The sequence below is a fragment of the Phalacrocorax carbo genome, chromosome Z (assembly GCF_963921805.1).
Source record: "Phalacrocorax carbo chromosome Z, bPhaCar2.1, whole genome shotgun sequence".
Taxonomy (NCBI): Eukaryota; Metazoa; Chordata; class Aves; order Suliformes; family Phalacrocoracidae; genus Phalacrocorax; species Phalacrocorax carbo.
The window spans coordinates 29537444-29556724 of NC_087548.1; the positions used below are offsets into that span (position 1 = coordinate 29537444).

The 19281-nt window shown below is 43.8% G+C and overlaps 1 protein-coding gene across 5 annotated transcripts in view; it reads right to left on the minus strand.

Annotated features, from left to right (window-relative positions):
• ARHGEF28 (Rho guanine nucleotide exchange factor 28) overlaps positions 1–19281 on the minus strand; it is a 130344-nt gene extending 111063 nt beyond the window's left edge. For all 5 annotated transcript variants that reach the window (XM_064437841.1, XM_064437842.1, XM_064437840.1 and 2 more), the window contains exons 1-2: positions 18707–19281; positions 10752–10795 (exon numbers count right to left, since the gene is read on the minus strand). In XM_064437841.1, coding sequence (XP_064293911.1) covers positions 10752–10784 — 33 coding nt within the window. In that variant the 5' untranslated portion in view covers positions 10785–10795; positions 18707–19281. The remainder of the gene's footprint in view (positions 1–10751; positions 10796–18706) is intronic.

Consider the following 19281-nt stretch of genomic DNA (forward strand, 5'->3'; position numbering starts at 1 on the left):
TCTCCATCATTTATCAGCAGTCCTGGTCAACTGGGGAGGTCCCACATGACTGGAAGCTAGCAAATGTGACGCCCCTCTACAAGAAGGGTCGGAAGGAGGATGCGGGGAACTACAGGCCTGTCAGCCTGACCTTGGTGCCAGGAAAGGTCATGGAGCAGATCATCTTGAATGCCATTACATGGCACATGTGCAGGACAACCAGGGGATCAGGCCCAGTTGGCAGGGGTTCATGAAAGGCAGGTGCTGCCTGACCAGCCTGATCTCCTTCTATGACAGGGTGACTCATCTAGTGGATGAGGGAAAGGCTGTGGATGTTGTCTACCTGGACTTCAGTAAAGCCTTTGACACTGTCACCCACAGCATTCTCCTAGAGAAGCTGGCGGCCCACGGCTTGGACAAGTGCACTCTGCGCTGGGTAAAAAACTGGCTGAGCGGCCAAACCCAGAGAGTGGTGGTGAATGGAGTCAAATCCAGCTGGTGGCCAGTCACGAGCGGTGTTCCCCAGGGCTCAGTGTTGGGGCCAGTCTTGTTTAATATCTTTATCAATCATCTGGATGAGGGGATTGAGTGCACCCTCAGTAAGTCTGCAGGTGACACCAAGCTGGGCAGGAGTGTTGATCTGCTTGAGGGTAGGAAGGCTCTGCAGAGGGACCTGGACAGGCTGGATCAATGGGCTGAATCCAGTTGTATGAGGTTAAACAAGGCCAAGCGCTGGGTCCTGCACTTGGGTCACAACAACCCCATGCAATGCTACAGGCTTGGGGAAGAGTGGCTGGAGAGCTGCCCAGCAGAGAAGGACCTGGGGGTGTTGGCTGACAGCCCGCTGAGCATGAGCCAGCAGTGTGCCCAGGTGACCAAGAAGGCCAATGGCATCCTGGCTTGTATCAGGAATAGTGTGGCCAGCAGGAGCAGGGAAGTGATCGTGCCCCTGTACTCGGCACTGGTGAGGCTACACCTTGAGTACCGGGTTCAGTTTTGGGCCCCCTTACTACAAGAGGGGCATCAAGTTGCTGGAGCGTGTCCGCAGAAGGACAACAAAGCCAGTGAAGGAGAGCAGGTCTGATGAGGAGAGGTTGAGGAAGCTGGGGTTGTTTAGTCTGGAGGAGTCTGAGGGGAGACCTTATTGCTCTCTTCAACTACCTGAAAGGACATTGTAGTGAGGTGGGTGTTGGTCTCTTCTCCCATGTTATTAGCAATAGAACTAGAGGAAATGGCTTCAAGCTGCATCAGGGGAGGTTTAGATTGGATATTAGGGAAATTTTCTTTACTGAAAGAGTGGTCAGGCACTGGAACAGGGTGCCCAGGGAGGTGGTGGAGTCTCCATCCCCGGAGGTATTTAAAAGAAGGGTAGACATGGTGCTTGAGGATATGGTTTAGTGGTGGACTTGGCAGTGATAGGTTAGTGGTTGCACTCGATGATCTTAAGGGTCTTTTCCAACCTTAACAATTCTGTGATTCTATGATAGTGATGGCAGGGCAAAGGAACAGCTAGGGTACTGAAGGGATTAACTCGTAACGGAAGATCAAAAGGCATATAAATATTGTATAACTTGAACAACCAGCTATTTCAGAAATATATTCTAGTGCCACACACAGAAGCTCAGACACTTTATGTAATCACAAGTAGGTGGCTGCAGGAACTCAGCCAAGAGGGAGAAATCCCCAATGACTGCAAATTATAAAGATGAACAGAAGAAAGCATCCACTAATTTCTTCCTCAGCACAGGCTGGCAATGCTAATCTCTGATTTGAAGGTACAGCTGGCAGCAAGACGCATCACCATGAGCAGCACCCAGCCACATAACCTGACCCACACCAGACCTGGGCAAACAATCTCATTTTTGTTGAATTAGTGAGAGCATACGATACGAAACTTATGCTGGCAGTGTGCTTTTTATACCGGCTGTATGTCAGCAGCAGGAAAAGAGACAGTACCTGATATGGCCACTGGTATAGAATTAATCTACCAATGTTTTTAAACAATCTGAACAATAGAGCAAGTTTACAGCAAACCAGCACTTTGCATCACATGGCCACTATTTTCTTTACCATGTCACCAGCAGTCTTAAAGCCGTGATTAGTGCACCATCAAACTGTGACAACAGGTAAGGTGGAAAAGAGTTTTCAGTGGCAAAGTTTCATATGGCAGAGTAGTCAATACTTGTGGAGAATGGGATATCTTCTAATTCTGGAACCGCTGGATAGAAATAAAAATAGCCTGGACACCTTTATCAGAAAGAAGGGGTGGGGAAAAACACAGGGAAAAGAAGAAGGAAAAAAATTCTTTTCAAGCATTACAGCCAAAACATGTATTAACATTCTTGCTGGTCTGTCATTAAAAATATTATTCAGTGTTTTGCTGTCAATGGCAACACAATTTATATTGGTGCATAAAATCATACAGAGGAATTAAGAAGCTTGGGAATGAGCTGTTCACATACACAGGTCAGAAAACCTCTGTAATAAGGCATACTAATAGAAAATGAACATCCATTATGACATATAACTTAATGAAAAAACAGGAATTATCTATTTCAAATGACTTGATTTAAAATATATAAATCAGATTAATTATTATTGTCATGTCCTATGTGACATCAGGGCTCTACTGTTGCAGACACTACCTAAATACATGTAAGCATAAAGTTCCTGCCCAGAAAAATCCCAATCCAAGGACTGAACAGGAAAAAAAATAGAGGAAAAATAATACACCATGGGAGCAAAAAAATGATCTGACTGCTGATGGACATGCTTTGAAGTACCTGCTCTTTTCCTTCATATTTTTTAAAATAGACCCCATTCTTTCACATGTATTTCCTCAGTCTCATTCTGGCAGCAGCTATGCATCCAAACACAGGCCAGTCTGTGCACACTCTTCTGTGTGCCTCCATGGAAGCCACCCACTATGGACTTGATCAGACTCCCACAGGGGTCAACAACAAAACACTCATGACTCCAGCGAGCACTGGATCAGGTCAGCGAACACAGCTCTCTGCATAGCAAATGCATGCTGGATGCCCAACACACACTTACATTTTAAACCACATTTCTCTCCTGTGTTTTGAAATCACCATCTAAACAAGACAGTGTTTTCAGCCTGGCTGAACACACAGACTGGCCCAGGATATGCAACAGCAAAGAACACGAAAGAACAGAATGGACAACACTGGCTTCTTTACATGAAGTGCTGGCTAGAAGAGACTGAACACATGGTAAAAGCAGAAAATCCAAAAGCTGTACCCCACCATGCTCTATCCCTTTCCATCCCTCTTCCCACCTCAACACGTCTTAGTTCAGCATAGAGGAACTGGGAAGGCACATGGCTTGGCCAGGTAGGTGATCAGCTACTCACATTGGGATCAATATGTGTTACTACCAATTCCTACTCATATCATACAAAGGCATCCTGAAATCGTGTATCAGTTTGAACTTCACTTCAATCATTTAGAAAGCAGAATAACATTGTTGAATTATTTCTGTTAATTCTGTTTCCCAATTCTCATGCACATGAAACCCATGCATTTTTGAAGAAGGTAACAATTACAGCTCATTTGTCCCTCTAGCTCTAACTAGCCATACAAGCAACATACTTTAGAAAAAACATTTGGATTTTCTTCCTGCCAAACAAGATGGTTCACAACTTTTTAACTGTCTCACCAAATGTTTTCAGAGCCCCTCTGCCTATGGACCTCTGAATATTTTCCAGCAGATGTGCTTAAATTATTCCTGAACAAATTGCTAGATTGCAAATAAAACCCTGTTTGTTTCATCACCTTTTGCACGGGTCTCAGTGCAGAACTGAAAATTTCAGAGGTGTTCAGGATTGTGTGAATACCAGAGTGCACTTTAGCATTGCCATCAACTGCAGCAACATCAACCAATACAGAGCACTTTGGAAAACTCTCACCTCTGAGGTAGAAACAGCCCAGACAATTAGAAGTTGCTGATGGAGTACTAAATTAACCCAATCCCTGGATATGCATTAAAATCCTTTTTTCAAATGGAACTTTCTAGCACCCTCTGCTTTCTGATCTCTTCATCAGGACTTTGACTCCTAATTTGAAACTTTTGTCTTTAGTTTCCTCTGCTGTAGAACAGCCATGTGTATTCTGAAACTAGCCTGGAAGTAGTTTATGCAAATGTCCATTATGAAACTCTGTAATTATTCTTCCCCTGCCATGCCACTGCTGTCAAGTGTGCAGATGGCACAACAGTACCAGGGCTAATTCAATGGAGGAGCATGAAAGCCAGCAATGGGGCAAGGCAGGATGGCCCCTCCCAGCTGGCTGGACAAAGCTCCCTTGTTTCATTCCTTGGACAGTGCCTACTGGCTTATGCTTTCTCTTACTGGATAATGAAATGAGATTTTTTGTGAACTAAAACATTTTAGAATTAATTCTGTTTCACCATGTTTCTCACTCATGGAAAACCAGGTAGTTAAATTGTCCATCAGTAGAGCAGGCTTTGCTTTGAAGAACTTTAAAAATCCGTCTAGGAATTTGCTGCTGTTTCTCCACCCCTTGGGTATGAAATATGTCCTTTATTTTACTTTCTCCTCTCTGTTCCTTACTCAGATACCTTCTACAGCCAGCATGACTGTGAATAAGCAGTCATGTTTTTGACTGGGTCCCTGGGAATTATGCCAGCTCATCCCTGAGGAACCACAAGATCACATATTAAGAAAACAGTGAAGATGTTAATGAACCTGGCTGTAGCCCAGGTGTCTGCCCAAAAACTCCTGGAGGGAGGGTACCTCCTTTGAAAAAGTAACAAAAGATCAAAAGAACTTCAAAATTGTTACTTAATGACAGAAGGAAATAAAACAGCATGGATCCAAGGGATCATTAACTGAGACTGTAATACAGACATGCCTTTGTAGGGATAGGCTACAGATATACTGCATGTCATAAAAAAGCTGCCAGACTGTCTTGCCCACACCAGCATTTAATTTCCGATTTTGCACTTCTACTCCTACTCCAGTCAACCTCCTGGGCCAGCAGCTAAAGTGAAGGCAGCAGGGAAGCTACACCATCATCTCAACTTGGTCAGAGCAAGTCAACCTGGAAAGCCAGCCATGACACCAGGCTGTACTTCGTCCTCCTCCTTTGCTGCTACCGAGGCTGAGCTCCAGCAGTGCAATGGTAAAGGGAAATGCCGGTGTGGATGGGGACCATGTTTGCATGTGCACATGAACTAGCATATGAATTCAGGACACACTGCCCCAAGTGCTCCAAGCCCTCATGGGAAGAGCCCTTGGCCTCGGTACTTCCCACTTCACTGCAGGACGAGGGGACAAAGGGCAAAACATGGTTCCTCTGGCTCCCATTGATTCTCAAAGAGGAGATGGCTGCGAATGCAGACTCAGTGCACCTCCCTCTCTCTGCCTCCATCTAAAGCAGCTGCACTCCTTTCTTTGGAACCATAAATGACATGGGATGCACGTGCATCCTTTAGGATGCACCACCCTTGATGGGACATGCCATGAGCAAGCTGCATTAGAAGCAGTTTCCACTTACCATCAAAGCAAAGCAAACTCCTGCGCACAAAAATGTTCTCCATACGGGCATATTTAACTTCTAAACAGGTTACAGAGGAAGCATGCTGACCCATCCCAGCATCCTAGGTCAGGATCTGAGAAACCTGGATAGGAGTGTGTTTCATCACGCTTTCTTACATTTTGGGCACGTTGCTGCACCTACATCACATCAGAACTTCTTTGTAAATGAGGTTAAACAACAGCTCCTGACTACAAAAGAGCATCGTGAGGAATGGTGCACTACAAAGACCACCAGGCACTGACATTATTATAGTGATGGAAAACATAGGCTCGTAAAATAGAGAGCATTAAGCCAGTATCACATTGCCCAGCATGCACTAAGCACCCTGCAGACGCAGCCCAGGCAAAGACCATTGCTGAGCTTATCCAAGATGGGAGAGTCTCCAGGCACTCAGATGCTTTGCAGCTGTGAGCAACCTGGTGCTATGTCCTACCCTCAGACCTCCCCGACTCAGACAAAAACTGGAAAACCTGCTGAACCCTCACCTTTCATAGGAATACTTCAGTACATCAGTATTAAACAGTGAATACCTAAGGACCCCTCCTGCCTTGGCACCTATGCTTCACCAAAGAAGCTGTTAACAGTGTCAGAAACAAACCCAGCCCCAAACAAGAACACACCAGCAGTGACACTTAAGAGGTAGAGTCTTAGTGTAGCAGAATACAAGAGAAGTTAATTAAGCTTTGACTTCAAGCACTTTTAGCCAACCCCAGAGGCTGTGGGCAGGAGCATGTGATACCTTAGGAAAGCGTATTTCGAGAATAGTAAGCAACATACAGTACAGGACTAAGCGGACATTTTATTTTGCAGAAGGTCTTGAGTCTCAAAGCTGGGAGCCCATGCTTCTGCCTCTGCCCAGAGAATTAATGTCCGAATACTCCTTTGGAAAGACAGAATCGACACATAACCTCCAGCATCACCTCCTTAGGAGATGAGGCCCCTCTGACGTCTACAGGTAACTGCTGTGGATATCCTCTGTGGCTCAACATCCCTATTTCTCTCTGCTGCTCCCACAGGAAACATTCTTCAGGCTCTCAGCAGAGAATAATTTACAAACTTCTGAGATCACTTACTTTCTGCTCTTGAGAGTTGACTACTCCCATGGTACGTTTGACCTATGGCAGCAAGATATTTCTTTGCCAATGTCAAAGATCAATGTTGGTGATCAATAACATTTCTTTAAAGCAAACAAAAAAAAACCCAAACAAAAACTAGCCCCCTATCATTAAATAAGAAGGAAGGATTTTCCATGAGAGAGATTGTTTTTTCCACACTAGAAACTGCTTTCAATACAAGGAAGAACTGTCATACATAAATTTGTTAATATCTGAAAAGTGTTTCACCAAATACTTTGCTTTTTATCTTTCACAGATTGTCTTTTTTCTGTCTACAAAGAAACCAGTGGCTGCCTGAAGTCAGCATATGTTATTCCATATACTGTGTTTAGTACACCAGGAAATGAAGAGTCATCTTGCTGCTCTCCTTACAGAAAGAATTGGTTAAATATAATTTTATTTGTACCAGTTAAAAAAGCATAATTTAGAAGGGCAAAATCTATTTAAATTTAAGTTCTACGTACTTAAAAGATGTATTAATAGCATTGAAAAAACAGACATGTATGATGTTTCAGTTAATCCTTGGCTAGTCAATCCTGAAAATTAGACTGGCTTATAAGGAGTAATTTTATGATGTGGTTAACAGTATTTTGCTGTCCAGAAGACGGAAACAGGCTCCTCAAATTAGCTGAAAAGCATGTGCTTCAAATATTTAATTTTCTGCTTCATTACCATTTAATTTTTAAACATGACATTTATGTGTGTTGTAATTAGATTTTAATCATATTGCTGTCATAAAAATAACATATAAAGAGAAGTGTATCAAAATAATGCATTTCTGAAACGGAGTAATTCCATGGAGTATTTTTAAACTGTATTTCACAAAACCTATCTAATCCAGCAAGGTCCTTGAGCTTTCTGAATGCACTCCCTCTTATGTAACAAAAAAGAAGCAGTCGTCACTTGGCTGACCAGTTTACACACAATTTTATATTTGCGAAGAAATTTGGTACTGACAAAGAGTGACAGTTTGAAGTGCCAGCACTGTACGAATGCATCCTCCAGCTGTGTAAGAACTGCTCACATACAGCAAGTCAACAAAATCTTTAAAAACGTGCGTCATAAACACAGAACTGCAGTTATTCTCCAATAATTTGTCATGAAGAACAGGCCTCTCAGGTAGACATTCTTGGAGTAAAGCAGATTGTTAAATCCACTTGATACAGATGCTAAGCATGTTTACATACAGTGTGAAAAGCACCCTAATTTTGGACCCAGCACACAGTAGATCTCTCTTTCTCTCAGAGAACAAAAACCCATGCTTTCACAGAGGCTGGAAAGAAGGGGTTATTTCCTACCTTTTGCCCACTTCCACTTTTCCTACAGAAAATAATGTGTTATAGCCATATGCTGACATTTTTAAAGTTTCATGCGAACAGTATGCAATTGCCATGATATGGTCTTCTGTAGTTCCACTGTGCCCTTTAAAAGGGACTGGAACACACCAGAGAAATACCTGAATTCAGTGCAGTGCAAATATTTGTCATGTTCCCTCAGTCTTCCCAAGAGATGTTTTCTCTATCCCTGCTTTTGGATAAAGATTCAACAGATTTTAGACAAGCTCAGCTAGCCAAAGAAATGTTAATGAAAACTGTCTAAGGCACTACACAACCAGAAGGGACTTTCATGTCTAATTTAAATCCTGATTTGATTGTGTTCTCCAGCAAAGTCGCGCAAATAAAGCAGGAGCCATTAGAAGGACTTTCCAGAACTGATGAAGTATTTGGACCCAACTAAGAAAATAAATGCCTTGACTCAAGGGTTTTTTCAAGAGGGACAGGCCTCTTTGATCTTCCCAGACTGAGAAGTACTCCTATCAGGAACAATATTGTGATGGGCAAGATTGTGAAGCTGCAATGCTTTCAGACACTAACTCACCAGAGCAAATACATCAACCTCAGATGATCAGTGTAAGGTCTGCCAAGACCTCCCAAAGTTTTACATGGGGGTTGAAAGACAACCTTGAGTCTTTCTCAGTCACCTTAGGGTGTTCACATAGCCCCTTCCTATTCCATGCCGAAGCCCTGAAAGCTTTACATACCCTTGTTCCCGCATACACACACACACACACTCACCTACACAAAATACAGGAGGCTGTTAAAAAATAACTACAGTCCTAGTGGGAACTGTAGTTCCCAGGTGCTCCCACTGCAAGTCTCTGGAAGTCCATGTTTCACCACTATCCTCAGGCTTGGTAGGACACTGAGGACTCAGAGGAAAGACACCATCTCCACCTGCTCCCCACACAGGAAAACAAGTTGATGACCGCCTAACAGCAACCCAAACCACTCTCATTGGGTTTCTAGCGAGTTAGGAGACCCCTCTGGGATTTACCCGCCTGGGCTGGTGAGAGGCTGCAGACCATACCTAGCAAGTTACCAAAGCCCAGGACCACAACAAGCAAGTTACTAAAGCTCAGGTCTGGTACAGGCTCTCGCTTGTGCAAAGCTTAAGGCAAATGTTCTCAACTAAAATCATGTTCTCACATCCATCACTCTACAAGTGACTAATACACCTCAAGCCCTCTCTGCATCTACCTGATGAGTCCCTAGTTCATACAAGGTGTATCACTATTAGCCCCCAAATGCACAGCTTTGTACCATGTTCTTATTAACTGGAGTAAACAAAAGGTGGGAAAATCCAATCTTCCCACATAATAACTGAATTCCCCTCAGTACTAACCAACATCTCCCAATATTATGATGTCCACAGATTTATACAGATTTCACAAGCCTACATCTGGCTCTCACGGTAATAATATATTAAGCAAAACTGGCCTTAAGTATGATCCTTAAGGAGTATCACTTGTAATATCTTTCTCTCTACCCTAATAACTGTTCCTGCAGTATCCATATATCCTTATCTCTTTATATTAATCTCCACCTTCTTTATCTTCCACAAGAATTTCCTGTGAGGCACAGTATAAAATGTTTCATTTTCAATAACTTGGATTAAGCTCATTTGCACTGCTCTTCTGTAAGTGGTCAGTTACCTTATTGTAGGGAGATAATCAGTCTGACACAGCCATCTCTGATAAAACCATGTTGAATTTTATCCATTAGCACCCTGTCTTTGACTATACTTTCTGTCAAATATGTTTTTAAAACCTTGCACCACACAGCCAACATCACATGAGCAGGCCTCACAAATCCCTCCATCCCACTGCCTTTAAAGTTATTGCATCTAATTTCTGTGAGCCTGAGGTTCCCATTCCCAAGCTGACAAATACAATGAAAACTCATGATGCTGGTGCATTAGCTATGTTTCTTCAGTACTCCAGGACACCTGTACTCCTCCATTTCCATCCCCATCTTATCACAACAAGAACATAATTGTTTTGTTTCTGTCTTTCTTTCACCTTTTACAACCCTTCAGAAAACCACTCAGTGCCCTCCCACTACTCTCCTAGACATTCATGTACCGCTGCTATTACCATTTTCATTGCAAACCACGGCAGCCAAAAAAGACAACCATGGTTTATTAATGATAATTGCCAGGCTGCCCAAGTTTCAATCTCACACTTACATCCCAATGAAGGCACCAACTAAATTAAGTTTACCTAATGCATGTCCTTACTCCTGTTACTACCTGTTTTTGAACTCTGGAGTTCACCTATTCTAAGTAATCACTTCAGGTTTTGCATTAAAAATTCCATTTTATTACAAACTTCAACTTACTCATTTTTTGACATAACATACAATTTTGTGATTTGAGGAAGTGGAGAGAATGGCAATTTGGAATTTTATAAGCAAAAAACAGGCATAAATTGTGGGAAAGAGAGTGAGTGGTGTCTTCACAGGCAGTAACTCTGCTTTTGAAAACTGCAATTGAGACTACTGAAGGAGGAGAAAATCATGATCATAAAAGGGAAATAATTTTAAACTTACTTCAGAGAACTGAGCCATAGTACTGAAAACCATCATCCCCATACAAGCCTGTATCAGACAGCAACATTCAACAGCCTGCAGTCTCAGACAAGCAGAGAATGGTTTTTGGTTTCATTCACCCTGCTTTTGAATGAGCTGTTATCCAAAAGAAAGGGACTCTCCCAGCAGAAACCTGATGTTGTAGAACTTACATAAAGAGGTACTTCAGCGCAGCTCAACTCCATCGTCACAGCATCTAGAAACAGAATAAATCAATGGAATTATTACACACCCATCAGGAGTGTAATGTCTGCAAACTAAGTTGACATTTTCCAGAATTAGGGGGGAAAAAAAAGGATATTAAACTTATCAGCTATTCAGTTGCCCTAAATTTCCCCAGAATGAGGAAACGCTGGTGTAATTATGCCCGTGTAAGGCTGGAGGAGGGGTGGCTGGTTAACAAGCTGTGTGCTTTTCACACCATAGACACAGTAAACAAAACAGGTCAGGCTGAGCCCAGCTGTGTAGTTGCAGCAAATGAAGTAGTGGGAATTGCAGCATTTCTTATTTCTACACGCAAAAAGTGGAACCTGAGCTCAAGATGTAGTTGCAGCAACTTTTCCTCCACACCAACATTCCAAGTGTCTGGTGCTGTTCTTTCAGCAACTTCATAGAAAGTATCCCCAAGGCAATTCGCCTTAACTAACCTAAACAGCAAGCTACTGATAAAAGCAATCACTGGAATTACTACAATTACAGTCATCATAGCAACCTTGACTTCTATATTTCAAACTGACTACATCTTCAAAATTCATTCCCTAAAAATAATATTCCTGTCAAATGAGAACGCGTACCAGAAGCAACTCCACATCTTTAAAACAGCAAGGGGTGCTAAACAACTACACACAAGCCATCTTCTACTTGCTGAAACAGGCTACAGGAAGAGAGTTTGCCTTAGGAGGAGGCTGTCTCAGCTCACATGTGGCCTTGTTTTTACAGCTGACCAGTTTCCAAGAACAACAGTTGTGCAGCTCGTTGCTTGTTAATGCATAGGTACAGCCTGCTATGAGTCAGATAGGATTTGAGAAGTTCCCTGCCTACAGACTGCAGAACTTACATGCAGTTTCAATCAAAACAAAAAACCAGCCACCCACCACCCCAGCGCACACTTCTTTTAAACCATGACTATGTTAATACTTATCTCCTGTTACCCATCAATCCATACACACTCACAAGTACCTACATTCTTGCCATTTGACTTCAGTATAATTTTAAAACAGAAGGAAAAACCCTTTACAAAATCACTGGCCACAGATGTTCAGCCAAAAAAAAAAACCACCTTTCATACTGAAGAAAAGGGTATCAAGGTAAACACTAATCCAGCCAGCCTAGTCAACAGCAAGACTCAGACAGAGGAGTTTCTTCTTTTCTGCAGAGGGAGGAGGTATCCCACAGCTGACTCCAAGGTGTCTCACTTTGACAGACAGATACAAAGCTCTGCAGTTTCCAGAAACAGCATCCTGAACCCACCCTTAAGAGCAGGAGCATGGGCAGCGCAGTGCTGTTTGTACAGAAAAAAACAAGATTACACAAGAAATTAAGAAACAATAACATTAATTCCACAAGGAGTATTTGAAGGTGGAGCTTTTCACAAGCATCACCTTACAGAACAGATGAAGCACATTAACTTTTATCTCAGGCCTGTCACCAACTCTCAATTACTGCCACACGCAGATTGTGTATATACAGGGCATCACTTCATGGTTGGCTGAAATGAGACATGCCAGCCAGCTGTTTCACACCAGTGCTCTATTCTGTTGTATAAAATCCCTTCACCTGCAATGTTCCTCCCTCTTTAAAGGAACACATCCAAACTAAACTCCACTGTCCCCTCTGCAGGAAAATATGAGCACATTCAAATCCCTATGCCATGCCAACAAAATAAGACCTACTCTGGGTTACTTCTGTCATATGACTATCTTGACCTCCAGAGCCTCAAGAGACATACCTCAACATCCTCCTCTGCGAGGATAATCCAGTCTAGTGTACCTATTCTACGGCAAGTGTGCACAAGAAGGCATAATTTAGCTCTTGCTTTGGGGGATAAACATTGCACCACCAGTATAATAAACTTCTTTTGCATTGGATAACACAAACACAACTCATTGGAGAGATGATGCCATCCCAACTTCAGTTCTCTTCACCCTTTGCTTGTGTCACACTGTGAATCCCGTGGGAGCTTGTACATATGGAGCTAAGTACCTAGCTCCATATGGATCCTGAGTGGATAAATAACCTGGAGACTTAGCTCACCTAAAGCAGTCAATGTTTTTCATACACTGATTAGAACCATGCTGAAATACGATTGGTACTTTCGACATGACCTCCCCTGACAAATCAGCTTATAATGGTGTTTCCTGGATACAAAGGTGTATCTAATGGCATGCTTTTTGCTCCTGCAGAAGAACCAATAATTGTCAAAGCACAGCACTAAGTGACCTCTTCTGCTTTTCTCACACTCTCACAAGTGCTGGTTATTTAGAAAAAAGTTTTACACAAATAGGTCACGTCTTTCCTCTATCTCGGGCTTACAGTAACTCAGCTTGGCTGCTGGAAGTGGCTGGGAGGGGCAGGAAGAAGAAGAGGATGCACGTAGAGAGGAAATACTCAGCTCCAGCTACGGACCAGCTCTTGTGCAACCTCCATTTCAGAGCGAGGGACTGACGGAAACACTATCACATGCATGCTACCACTCACCTCTTCTATATGGCAAAGAGCTGCTTAGCTCCCCAAAATGCAAGGTCCCCAGTGCCCAAGAGGTGCCACATAGACAACCACTCTCAGGTGCTGAGGAGCAGCCCTACTCCACACAGCAAGGGGAGGGTCGAGCTACATGACATCATGGATACACATCATTCCACACAGCAACACCTGATCTCTGACATCTGTGCCTCTGACACAGAAATCAGCAAGATGGGCATCTAACCAACAAAGAGGTTCAGTTTCAGGCATTGCCCACAACTATTGAGCTTACACCAAGGGCAGCAGTAGCCCGATTCATCTATACACAAAAAAAAAAAACTTTTCAGCATCCACTTTAGCAGTAAATTTAATGGAAGCATTTACTGTGATGTGCTGCAAACTGGAGAGGCTTGCAGTATACGTTTCAGTCAAGTAGAAGTAAATATACAAAAAAGAACAACTAATCTTGAAAACAATTCTATTAAATTTTTTTTTAATCCACAATCTTCCCTTTAACCTAGTGTGCTACTGCCAGTCTCCTGACCAGCTCAAGTTATTGAGATGAACACCAACAAGTATTTTGGGTTTTATCAAAGATGCAAGACATTTCAATAATCCTTCCAACACTTTTTCTCATCTGACATTTTATTTATTGATTGCCAATTATGGGACTTTCATATATCCAGTTTCTTTCAACATTATAAATTTTAGCATTTTATAGCATGGTTTCCCCAATTATCAAGACATGTTAGAAGGACCACAACAAGGAAATAAACCAATGGAAAAAAAAAGCATTAGGTATTGACTTAACTGCATTTTAATGGAAAAGATGTCAGTTATCAAACTTTTTTACTCTGTACACACCAAAGAAATTAGATAAGGGAAAGCATTATCTAAAGCATTTCTGCTGGTTGACAAGGTGACCCCTCAGCTAACACTGTGACTACTATTTGGGTGTCCTAGCACCTACTGTGTATCATTAGCATTTTCCTAAAGACAACAGGACACCTCCTGATCCTACAGCAACCTGGCTTACAACTCACAACTTGACTTTCTCTCCTTCCCTGTAAATAAAGCATGTAACTGTGGGAGAAAGACACACAGAAGATGAAGACAGGACTCTGGCTTTGATGCTGCTCTGTAATTCAGCAGTCACTTGTATGAACTTCACTTAACTCAGGGCTCCACTGCTGCCATAACGATCCTCCAAGTCTCATTAAGCAGCACCAGACCACAGCTCATGCAAGCCTTGCAAACAGCTGCAAAGTATAAGCAGTGGTATAAAACATGTATTTCATACTTCTCTCCCATGTATCGATACAAAGATAAGAAAGCACGAGGTCTTTAGACCCTGCTCCCTATATTGTCCTTGTAGGCCATAATTCCGCACCTCTGTGCCACAGGCCATTACTGCTGTTTCATAAATTGTAAAGCAACTGACTGAATGTTGAAACTGTCAAGTTATGTAAATAAACCCCCAATGATGTTCCACAGGTGCCTTGGAATTAAATTCTTCTGGTTTTAATTATATTTCTTCTTGGTGATGGTCACATTGAAACTCATGTCTATAAAACACTAAGAATTACAATCTTATTACCACCATCAAGACAAGCATATTAAAACTTTATTTCTGATTAACTGGAGCAACAGGAAAGCAAGGGTGCGTCCAACCCAGAAGCCACTGGAAGGTAGGCGGGAACCCCCGGAGCATCATCTGTGATGCTTTAAAACCTAACATCTTTGTCTAAGCAAAATGTCTTGCGCCTTGTAAAAGTCTAGCGCAACAGGCACATTAAGAGGTTTTTCTGCCAAGCTCTCTACCACTGGATGACCATGTTACACATCACCATTATCACTGTCTTATTATTTTTTACCATGCAATAGTCTGTAAGAGGTAGATGCTACATCAACCCACAGGACACAAAGATGGATAACGAGTCATTGTACATACTGTGTTTATACTTCTCAGATCTTAATACTCTTCAAAACCAGTGAGATTCCAATATAGTGCTCACAGACCAGCCAGTTTCCATTAAATAATGTTCATCCCACTGCTTCCTCTCAACAAGCACAGCAACTGAACCAAACAGTAGTTTTGAATTTACAGATTCCACCTGAGTTATGTTACGTGTGTATACATAACGGCTTGCTCACAGCTTCCCAAGCACCAGGAACCGTGCTGTACAGTGATCAGGTCTAACGCGGTACAGAATGTTCTTTTACATGCAGATCTTTGCTCTGGACAGGATTGAAAGACCTGGGAAGAATTAAATTAAAAGAAGAAAGTAGCAAGCCGAAAACAGACACATAATAAATACCACATTCCCAAAATCAGAGTTTTACACCTTTACAGACAATGTTTTTGACATGATTTTTCATTTTTACACTTGGCTCTACTGAACCTCTAGAGCATGGAGGATTGGGAGAGGACAAAGCAAAACCCTCAGCCAGCAGCTTCACAAGCACATTTGTTTACCACCATCTAACAGCATTCAAACTAAGAGGTAAAATGAACCCTTCCCTATTAAATTTATAATGAAGTGGCTTGCACTAGTGTTGGTTACTACACCACACATTAGTTGCTCTTGAAGCAAGTGAACAGAAGAAATGTAGCTAGACACCTTTTAAAAGAGCTCTCTTTTCAACAATTTGAGACAAAAGGAGACCTAAATCTTCCTCCAAAAACCATCAACCCATTCATGGCTATCGTATTTCTTTAATTTGTTGAAGCCACAGGCACTCTCTGCTGCTTAGCAGGGAAAATATTTAAAGAGTGTCCAAAAAGGGTCACATTTTTAGCCTTTTAAAAATAGATTTGGATTTTAAAACACAAAAACAACTCTAGAAAAATGCCTGTTAAGCAGACGCCTGCTCCTGAGGCTGGCAAAATGTATTTTTTAGGCATTCCTGTATTAACATTCTTAATGTAGCATTATCATTTCAACTAAAAATAAAATGGGGCTCTAGATTTCAGAAATCTTAGAAATGTGAAACATGGTTTATACAATACAGAAAGACACAAATAAAACCAAGTATATAGGTAAGACCACTAAAACAAAATAAAATCTGTTTGATACTATTTCTGGACACCTGTCTCATCTAGCTTACTCCTTTTAATGCCCATTTTGACAGAGATAGTAGCTTTTTAATGATGAATTTTTTAATGGCTTTTAGAATTTACTGCTCCATAGTTTGGGCACTGTGAAGCCATGAGACATGAGCAAGAGCAAACTTTTTTAAAGAGTTCATACAGTACAGTTGTACAGTTTACTGACAAGGAAGCAAAGAAGTGGACCAGAAACGGCTGTTTCTACAAATGCATTCAAATGCATGCTCCAATGCTATCTGTGATGCTTCATCATCACTCAGGCGTGGGCATCCACTGAACTGCTGTAACTAGCAAACAAAGTTAGCAGATATACTGTGTCTTTAATAACACTCTAGTAATTTGCATCCCACCTCCATGAACAGTTAGAACAGCACAACAAAGAAACAGCACAGCAAGAGACAAACTTTTGATACCAAAAGTTGTTATATTTAATTCTGATAGTCACAGAAGCAGCTTCCACTGAGAAGGGCGACTATTCCACCTCATAGCCCTCTTCTAATTAGTAAGGTAGTTTAGTGGTACCTGCTTGTCTTAATGATGCTGAGCCTGAAAGACACAACTCATACAGCTTAACTAGTAGTCAGTAGGAGAATCTGTAAACTTTTGAAAATTGTGTATTTTTTTTAAGAATTTCAGCACACAACATTGAGGAAAGTTCCAAAAACAATCCTGGGACAGGGGGTGAGAAGATGCTACGGATGTAGTGATACTCAAGCTAACACAGAAGATTTAAAAAAAGGGTGCTCCAGTCAAAAAGTATGAAAACACCCAGTGCAAACAAAGACCTCTGTAGCTTCAACTCTTGGGCACAACCAGACATGCTGATGCAAATTCTGCTTGCTCTTCTAGGTAGCACCTTAGAATCTAGAAGACTTATTTGTAGAAGGCACAGAGAATGTATGTTCCTGCCCTGAGATTACCGTATCCCCACTATAAACAGGAAATCAGTAAGCACAGGTGCTGACTGACTGAAGTGTGGCCATGCAGGTTTTTGGCTGGCAAACCCAAAAATGGGAACTGGATCTTCTGAGTCACTATATTAGTCATAGGCTATCCTTCCAATATCCTGGTGCAAATTCTCATTCAACATGTTATTCAGATCAAAAGAATGTCGGACCATTTCACACACCAAACCCCTCTGAAACGGCTCCACAAAGAAGCTATTCTCGGGGGAGACAATGGGAACTTCTCCCGAGCAGCAGCAGCAGTTTCAGATGAAGAAAAGGAATACTCCTCCCTGATATTACATAACGAAATGTTGGCAGAAATGTCTAATTTACAAGTCAACTGACAAGGCCAAATAAATTTCCTGGTAGACCAAGATACATCTACACGATCACTTTCTTTGCTGCTGATCTTTCACACCGAAGTCACAGAACAGAGTTCATTTTTCACCTATGTGGAAAAAACCCTCTTACTCAAATGCCTCCTGAAATCCTACTTCCACAAAGCGTGGTAGAGAGCAAACTACCTCTACAGAAGAAAAAACTTGTGCTCTCTGTTAGGCTTTCCACCGCATTCGTGTACCTTATAATGACTTATCAGAAGAACTACCTCCATTCTTGTATGTGACCAAATACACAGGCAGGAGTAAGCCCATAAAAATGAAGAAGGATTTTAGAGCCCTTTTTCTGTATGAGAATCATTGTGCAGGTTGAAAACTTGCACAACTCTAAGCTGCACACACCAGCGTCCCAACAAAACGCTACCAAGAACTACTTTGACAGTTGTCTCTCAGAATTCCACCGTTAGAAAAGGTTTCATTTCCTTTCTATTTTTCGGTTGTTAAAGAAGTTACAGTAAGTTAAAAACTCCTTTCGCTCCAGCTGAGAAAGGTAAGCAGAGATACCCAGTATCTTGTCCCCTTAGGGACAAGAAGTGAAAAAAGCACAAGCGGCTTTTAGGGCAAAAAAATGAACAAACAAGAAAAAAAAAACACCTATGTGGAAGGAAAAAAAAAAAAATCCTCCCCCTCCCCACTTTTGGGATTTCGGACTTCAACCGAGAGCCCACGGGGAACGTTTTTCCCGGACACGGGGAACGTTTTTCCCAGACACGCCCGGGCGCACCGCGGCGCCAGGACCGCGTCTGAGCCGGCGGGACGGGGACGCCGCCGGAGCTGCCCGGGGCTTCCCGCCTCGCCCCGCAGAAGGGAGAGGGCAGCCCCCCGCCCCCAGCCCAGCCCAGCCCAGCCCAGCCCAGCGCAGCCGCCCCGACGCCCACCCGCGCCGCGGGGCCGGGGGCTGCCGTGCGGCAGGTGCGGCGGTGCGGACTCCGGACTCCCCCGCTCCGCCCCGAGGGCCGCGGCCGCCTTACCTACGCGGGGCGTCCCGGCTGGGGCTCCGCCGCCGCCCGCGCTGCCGGGGAAGGAGGCGGCGCTGCCAGGCCGCCACCGGGGCCGCGCCTGCGGGAGTCCGGCGGGGCGCGCCCGGCCCCGCCGATGCGCCGCCCCTGGGGCCCGGCAGCCCGCGGGGCGAGGGAGGGAGGCCGCGCTGCTGCGACGGCCCGGGGCCGGGGGGCGGGCCGGTGGCCGGCGCCCGGGGAGCTGCCCCGAGGCGGCCCGTCCCCGCCGGAGACGAGGCGGCGGCGGGCGGCAGCCCGCTCCACCGGCAGCGGTAGCCGCGCTCTGCTCGACGGGGCGGGCGGGAAGGCGGGACCCGCTCGCGGGGAACTTTGCGCGGCCCCGACGGCGCCCCGGCCCCGGGAGGGGGAGCACCGGCCCCCGGCACCTTTCGGAGGGGAGCGCTGCCCTCTCCCGGCCGGAGCGCGGCTGCAGGCGGCAGGGTGCGGGCCCGCCGGGAGGCGGGCGGGACCAGGCACATCCCGCGGCACCCCGCACGGCAGCCGCAGCCCTCCGCTCCGTCCCGCGCCCGCCCGGCCGCGGTCTCGGA